The sequence below is a fragment of the Chiloscyllium plagiosum genome, unplaced genomic scaffold (assembly GCF_037043375.1).
Source record: "Chiloscyllium plagiosum isolate Xiang-an unplaced genomic scaffold, Cpla_swu_hap1 HiC_scaffold_27, whole genome shotgun sequence".
NCBI lineage: Eukaryota > Metazoa > Chordata > Chondrichthyes > Orectolobiformes > Hemiscylliidae > Chiloscyllium > Chiloscyllium plagiosum.
In genome coordinates, this window is record NW_028270165.1 from 31,559,131 (window position 1) to 31,567,418 (window position 8,288).

At 49.2% G+C, this 8,288-nt stretch overlaps 1 protein-coding gene across 1 annotated transcript in view; it reads left to right on the forward strand.

The window, feature by feature from the left end:
• The window catches only part of LOC148143526 (uncharacterized), a 59,383-nt gene extending 51,493 nt beyond the window's left edge, over nt 1–7,890 (forward strand). The window contains exon 2 of the mRNA XM_087974262.1: nt 4,356–7,890. Coding sequence (XP_087830388.1) covers nt 5,041–7,257 — 2,217 coding nt within the window. The 5' untranslated portion in view covers nt 4,356–5,040 and the 3' untranslated portion in view covers nt 7,258–7,890. The remainder of the gene's footprint in view (nt 1–4,355) is intronic.
• Nucleotides 7,891–8,288: the final 398 nt, after the last annotated feature.

The window sequence follows — 8,288 nt, forward strand, 5'->3', positions numbered from 1 at the left end:
CTGAAGAAGGGCTACACCCGAAATGTTGACTTCTGCATGTCCTGATGCTGCCTGGCTTGCTGTGTTCTTCCATCCTCCGGCTTGTCTACCTCCTGCCACTTCTAGCAGGTTGCCACACCAGTGACCCTTTGTCAGCCTTCCGCGGGGACCATTTATTCTGGGATACCTCCAGCCCCTCTTTCAATGCCTTCCTGTAGCTCCATGTAGACAAGCAGGAGGCTGGAAGAACACAACAAGCCAGGTGGCATCAGGAGGTGGAGAAGTCAATAGTATAGGTATAATCCTTCTTCAGAAATGGAGGTGGGGGAGAAGGAGCAGCTGATGAGGGGAGGGGGCAGAATGGTGAGGTAGTGATAGGTGAATACAGGTGGAGGGTATGACCTGGTTGGTCGACAGGAGAGATGATAGGATGGAAGCTGGAAGGAAGGGTCAGGTGGAATGGAAGGGAGGAGCTAGGACTGGAAGGGGTGTCAGAGGATGGTTGGAAAGGTTAATTGAAATTAGAGAACTCAATGTTGAGTCCTTTGAGCTGTTGGCTACCCAAGTGGAAGATAAGGTGGTGTTCCTCCAATTTGCCGTCTGATTCACTGTGGTAATGGGATAGGACGAGGATGAGGGATTGAGAAAGGGAATTGAAATGGGCGGTGACCAGGACATCAGGCTGGCCCTTACGGACCCAGCTGAGATGCTGAGCGAAATGATCCCTAAGTTTACGTTTGGTCTCTCCGATGTAGAGAAGACCATATCGGGAGCACCGGACGCAGTAAGTTAGGTTGGAGGAGAGACAGGTGAACCTCTGTTTAACCCAGAATGACTGTTTGAAGCCCTGGATGGAGGTGAGACAGGAGGTGTGCTGGCAGGTTTATTAGATTAGATTAGGGCTGGAAATGTGTTGCTGGAAAAGCGCAGCAGGTCAGGCAGCATCCAAGGAACAGGAGAAGACGTTTCGGGCATAAGCCCTTCAGGATTCCTGAAGAAGGGCTTATGCCCGAAACGTCTTCTCCTGTTCCCTGGATGCTGCCTGACCTGCTGCGCTTTTCCAGCAACACATTTCCAGCTCTGATCTCCAGCATCTGCAGACCTCAATTTCTCCTCATAGATTAGATTAGGCCCAACAAGTCCACACCGACCCTCCGAAGAGTAACCAACTTCCCTCTGGCTAATGCACCTAGCACTATGTGTAATTTAGTATGGCCAATCCACCTAACCTGCACATCTTTGGACTGTGGGAGGAAACCCACGCAGACACAGGGAGAATGTATAAACTCCACACAGTCACCCAAGGGTGGAATCGAACCTGGGTCCCTGGCGCTGTGAAGCTGCAGTGCTAACCACTGAGCCACCATGCTGCATCTATGGGGAGAGTGGCTGCGAACCAAGGAGTGATGAAGGATGTGGTCCTTGCTGAAGGCAGAGAGGGATAGGGAGAGGAAGATGTTCTGGGTGGTGGGGTCAAATTGGAGTAGGCAAAAGTGTTTAAGGATAATACATTGAATGTAGAGACTAGTGGGATGGAAAGTGAGGACAAGGGGGACCCTGTCTTTATCATGTTTGGAGGGGGCAGGTTTAGAGCAGTGGAGCAGGGAATGGAAGGGGTGTGGTGGAGGGCTGCCTGGATAGCAGAGGGGGAAATGCACGTTGTTTAAAATAGGTGGACATCTCGGACTTTGGGAGTGGAATGTTTCCTCATCAGAGCAGATGTGATTGATTTGGAGGATTTGGGAAAAACGAGATGGCGTGTTTGCAGGATATGGAGTGGGAGGAGGTGTAGTTCAGATAGTTATGGGGAGTCTGTGGCTTTATTGTAAATGTCAGTCCGCAAACTGTCACCAGAGATGGAAAAGGAGAGGTCAAAACAAGGGGAGGGAGGTGTCCAACATAGACCAGGTGAATTTGAGGGCAGGTTGGAAGTTGTTGGCGAACTGAATGAACTGCTCCATTCAGGGTGGATGCAGGATGCAGCACTGATGCAGTCATCGATGAAATGGCAGAAGACCTGGGGAACCATACTGAAGAGGGACTGTTCGATGTAGCTGACAAAGGAGTAGGCATTAGGTAGGACCCATGCAAGTGCTCATGGCCACTCCCTGGATTTGGAGGAAATGGGAAGAGTTGAACAAAAAGTTTTTGAGGGTAAGGACTAATTCAGCGAAGCGAAGGTGGGTATTGATGGAGAGGAGTGGGATGGGTCTGTTGGAGAGGAAGAAACTGAGGGCCTACAGGCAATCCTTGTGGGGACTGGACGTGTATAAGGACTGCACGTCCATAGTGAAGCTGGAGTGCTGGGTTTGGGGCAGGGAAGAGATGAGGGTGTGGGAAGTGCCTGGACCGAGGGGGAGAAAATGAAGTCAAGGTAGGAAGAAGTGAGTTCAGTGGGGCAGGGGCAAATGGATATGATGGGTTGGCCAAGTTAGTTGGGCTCGTTGGATCTTGGGGAGCAGGGAGAACCAGGCAGTGCAGGGCTGGGGGCTATGAGATTGGAGGCGGTGGAGGGGAGATCATTAGAGGTGCTGAAGTCACAGACTCTGTCGGCACTGGTGGCCTGATGGGTCATGGTGGGGTTGTGGTCAAGGGGGAGGTACAACGTGGCATACCTTCCTGAGCAGTTCCACTTCTTGTGTTTACTTCCTCCCTCCTCCCTGTCAAAGGGAGTCCAGACACAGTTTCCAGATGAAGCAGCAATTTACCTGCACTTCAGTCAATCCAGCCTATTATATTTACTGCTGATATGTAGTGACCGGTACGTTCTGGAGGCAAGTGCAGACTGGGTGACTGCTTTGCAGAACACCAATGTTCTGTCTGCCTTTGACCCTGAACTTCTGGTAGCCTCTATTGGGTATGCTGCAATGAAGCTCAGCTAAAACTGGAAGAAGGGCACCTCATCTTCCACTTGTAAACCCTGCAGCCTCTGGACTCAATATTGAGTTGAACGATGTTCAGGCTTGAGCCCCTTCTCTCGTGTCCTTATTCCAAACCCCACACCCCAAGCCGAGTCATCACGAGTTGTTACCTACCACAAACAACCCACTGTCACCTACTGACAGTACCCATCATTAAGTATTCATTCTGCCAGGCTGACCATCACTCGCCCTCTGTTGGATCTTCTCCCTCTCTGGGCCACATCATCTATCACTTACTCCTCCGTCACTCCGTCTTTAGTGTATACGCCAACCTTTTAAAAGGCATCTGGATGAGTATATGAATAGGAAGGGTTTGGAGGTATATGGGCTGGGTGCTGGCAGATGGGACTAGACTGGGTTGGGTTATCTGGTCAGCATGGACAAGTTGGACCGAGGGGTCTGTTTTCATCCTGTACATCTCTATGACTTTCCCAGGAATCGGTTTAGCTCAGTTGGCTGGATTGCTGGTTTACCAACCAGTATGATGCCAGCAGTGCAGGTTCAATTCCCATCACTGATTTGAGATTACCATGAAAGACTCTCCTCAACTTCTTCCCTTGCCTGAGGTCTGGTGGCAGTCAGGTTAAACTATCACCATTTGCTTCTTTCTAATGACAGAGCAGCCCTCTATGGCGACACAAGAACCTTTTTCCACCTGCAGTCAGTTCTGAAGGGTCATCACACTGGGAACGATTAATGTGCTTTTTCTCAACAGAGGCTGCCAGACCTGCTGAATTTTTCCAACACTTCGTTTTTGCTGCCCTTCCAACCCGTTGGTTAAAGCAATTTCCAGTTGCAAGAGTTGCAGTTTCTAACTGGGGTCTTGGGGATGGGGAGCATGTTCCTGTCTCAAGGTTCCGCCCTTTGTCCCTTTAAATCCCACCCTCGGTCCTTCCAGCTCCAGCGCCGGCGATGCGCATGCTTCGCTCCGCGGTCCAGTCCCGCCCCTTAGTTGACTCCGGTTGGTTGGAGGACCGGCTCTGCCGCACGGTCCTCCAGACCCGCCCCCTCCTTCGCTATTGGCCGGCCTCCTCCGTCAAACAACCCGCGCTTCTCTCCACCCCCAATCCACACCCAACCCGGGCCCCGGCGGACATGCGCAGCACGTGTTTGCTCCCCGAACGGCTGTGCACATGCGCGGCGCCCATTTTAGCAGTTGCCTCAAAGTGGGGTCAGGGTCTTGTCTCCAGCTGTAACCATTAGTCAGAATGGGTTGGAGATAATTATCCAATATTTTATTGGGATTTCACCCAGGAATGAGGGTGGGAGAGAGGAAGAGAGAGTGTGGGGGACGGGGAATTATTATTTGGAGGGAACAAGAGAGGAAAATACACCACAGAAACTGGAATTGTCTGTTTAATGATTTCTCTGCCTCACTGACAGTGAACTGTTTGGTCACAGGGACTAGAAGAGGAGGGTCACATCAAGGAAACCCAAAAGGAAAATCAGGTCAAGATCTGACAGAGTCACTCCATTCATCAGGAGCTGAAAATCACTGCCCTCTGACTGTGGACAGAGAAATCTTCGTCTGTTTTGTCCTGAGGGGGAAGATTTCAAACTAATCCTCCCTTACAAAAACACTGGCACCATGTAAACGTGTGGAGTGCGGTAAGGAATGAAGATTTCCATCCAGGCTGGAAGCTCATCGGCACAATCAGACTGGAGAGAAACCAATTATTTGCTCCACGTGTGAGAAATGATTTGCTTGTTCATGCAGTTTCAAGGTACACCAGAGACATCACACCGGGGAGAAGTGGTTCATCTGCACCACGTATGGTAAAAGGCTCATTAATTTTTGCGATTTTTGTGAAAGTTCACACTGGGGAGAAACCATTCACCTGCTCTGAGTGTGGGAAGGTGTTTGCTCAGTCATCTGAATCACACCAGCAAACCCTCACTGGGGAGAAACTGCAGAAAGGGTTTCACTCACTCATCCCACTTAGGTTCACACCAGAGAGTTCACACTCGACAAATACTCTTCCCGTGTCCTGATTGCAGGAAGAGATCGTCAGTTATCCAACTGACATCAACATCAGGGAACTCACACTGGAGAAAAACCATTCACCTGCTCTGAGCGTGGGAACAAATTTGCTTAGTCTTCCAAATTGTATGAGCACCAGAGAACTCTCACTGAAAAAAAATGTTCACCTGCTGTGACTGCGGGAAGGGATTCAGTCGATCATCCACCTTACGTGTTCACCAACGAATTCACACAGGAGAAAAACCATTCGCCTGTCCTGAGTGTGGGAAGGGATTCACTCAGTTAACAAACTTAGAATCACACCTTAGAACTCACACCGGAGAGAAACCGTTCCCCTGTCCTGAGTGTGGGAAGGGATTCGCTCGCCTCTCCAACTTACATCAACATCAGAGAATTCACACAGGAGAAAAACCATTCACCTGTCCTGAGTGTGGGAAGGGATTCAGTCAGTTAACGAACTTAGAATCACACCATAGAACTCACACCGGAGAGAAACCGTTTCCCTGTCCTGAGTGTGGGAAGAGATTCACTCGCGTATGCAACTTACATCAACACCAGAGAATTCACACAGGAGAAAAACTATTCACTTGTCCTGAATGCGGGAAGGGATTCACTCAGTTAGCAAACTTAGAATCCCACCATAGAACTCACACTGGAGAGAAACCGTTCCCCTGTCCTGAGTGTGGGAAGAAATTCACTCGCGTATCCAACTTACAGCAACACCACGAAGCATACCATAGAGAAATACGGTTCACGTGCTCTGATTGTGGGAAAGGATTCACTTATTCTTCCACGTTACGTCGGCATCAGAGAACTCACACTGGAGAGAAGCCGTTTGCCTGCTCTGAATGTGGAAAGGGATTCACTCAGTTAACAGACTTGCACCAACATCAGAGAATTCACGCTGGTGAAAAACCATTCAACTGTCCTGACTGCGGGAAGGGATTCACTCAGTTCGCGAACTTAGAAGCACACCAGAGAACTCACACCGGAGAGAAACCGTTCCCCTGTCCTGAGTGTGGGAAGAGATTTATTCGGTTATCCACCTTACAGCAACACCAGGGAACACACAACAGAGAAATACGGATCGCCTGCTCTGACTGTGGGAAGGGGTTCACTTATTTATCCAGTTTACTTAGGCACCAGAGAACTCACACTGGAGAGAAACCATTCACGTGCTCCAACTGCGGGAAGGGATTCGCTCAGTTATCCCAATTACATCAACACCGGCGAACTCACACTGGGGAAAATCCGCTTCTCTGTCCGGAGTGTGGGAAGAGATTCACTCAATTATTCGACTTACGTCAACACCAGAGAACCCACACGGGAGAAAAACCATTGGCCCGCTCTGAGTTTGGGAAGGGATTTGCTCATTCTTCCAAGTTACGTGAGCACCAGGGAACTCCGAGTGGAGAGAAACCGTTCACCTGCTCTGACTGCGGGAGGGGATTCACTTATTCTTCCACTTTACTGAGGCACCAGCGAACCCACACTGGGGAGAAGCCTTTCACCTGTCCTGAGTGCATGAAGAGTTTTACTCAGTTAGCGAACTTACATTCACACCAGAGAACTCACACTGGAGAAAAACTGTTCCCCTGTCCTGAATGCGGGAAGCGATTCGTTACATTATCCAACTTACAACAACACCAGAGAACTCACACTGGGGAAAAGCCATTCACCTGCTCTGACTGTGGGAAGGGATTCGCTCAGTCATCTACCTTACGTGTACACCAACGAACTCACACGGGAGAAAAACCATTCACCTGCCCTGAATGTGGAAAGGGATTTGTTCGGTGTTCCAACTTGCATCAACACCAAAGAACTCACGCTGGAGAAAAACCATTCACCTGCCCTGAATGTGGAAAGGGATTTGCTCAGTTATGCAACTTGCGTCAACACCAAAGAACTCACACGGGAGAAAAACCATTCACCTGTCCTGAATGTGGAAAGGGATTCACTCACTTATCCAACTTGCATCAGCATCAGAGGACTCACACTGGGGAGAAACCATTCACCTGTCCTGAATGCGGGAGGGGATTCACTCAGTTAGTGAAATTAGAATCCCACCACAGAACTCACACCGGAGAGAAACCGTTCCCCTGCCCTGAATGCGGGAAGGGATTCAGTCAATTAGGGAACTTGCGTTCCCACCAGAGAACTCACACTGGAGAAAAGCCATTCACCTGCTCTGACTGCGGGAAGGGATTCACTCAGTCATCCAAGTTACGTGTACACCAGCGAACCCACACTGGAGACAAACCGTTCTCCTGCCCGGAGTGCAAGAAGAGTTTCGCTCAGTTACCTCACTTGCATTCCCACCGGAGAACTCACGGTAAACTGCGCACTGTCAGGAAGGGGAGATCACATCCGGAGTGAGAGAGAGAGAACCTGAGTGAGTACACAGTTCGGGGAAATTTGTGGGCAGTGTCGGAATGTGGTGCAGAGGGCCGGAGATGCTTTTTGCTTGTGTCTTGGCTCGTTGTTTGTAAGGTCTTTTTAAAATGATCGATTGAAGCCCAGAATGACTTCCAGGCTGCAAATTAACAATTCTGCTAAAAGATGCATAAAAATGGCTTCTAATTCTGCTCTAGCTGCACAATTAACTAACCATGTCTGCTTCGATAGAGATTAGCAGGCAATGCTCCCTTTACAGCGTAGAAATAACTAGATGAGGTCAGACATTACTGGCCAGCCTAACTGACCTTCAAATGCAGGTGCAATGGCTCGGTTAGTGAGATAAGGGTGGCCTGCGTGTTGCAAAACAAAGTTGGTTCCCAGGAAATATCACTGGACCAAGTAACGGTCAAATAAAGCGATATTGTAAATTGATTGGTAATTGACTGAATGTACTACACGATCATGGCCTGTACCTTGCTTTAAGAAAAATATAAAGATGTCTTTGTTTGAAGCCATGTGTGCAGCTCCTCCGAGGAATATGTATGTACACAACCAGTGTGTTTCTGGACGATCTATGCCTGGCCATATGAAGAAATAAAGAGTGAAGTCCTAAAGAACCAGACTGTTTGTGTGTGCTTTTTGACTGATCACGGAACAGAGGGAGCATAGATAAAAATGGGGAAATCTGGTTGCTTTTTGTCTGTGTCTTTTGTTAGGAATGAGAACCTTTTTCCACGTATGGAGTCAGCTATTACGAGGGGGCATAGCTTTAAATTAAGGGGTGGTAGGTATAGGACAAATGTTAGGGGTAGATTCTTTACTCAGCGAGTCGTGAGTTCATGGAATGCCCTGCCAGTAGCAGTGGTGGACTCTCCCTCATTATGGGCATTTAAACGGGCATTGGATAGGCATTTGGAGGATAGTGGGCTAGTGTAGGTTAGGTGGGCTTGGATCGGCGCAACATCGAGGGCCAAAGGGCCTGTACTGCGCTGTATTCTTCTATGTTCTAT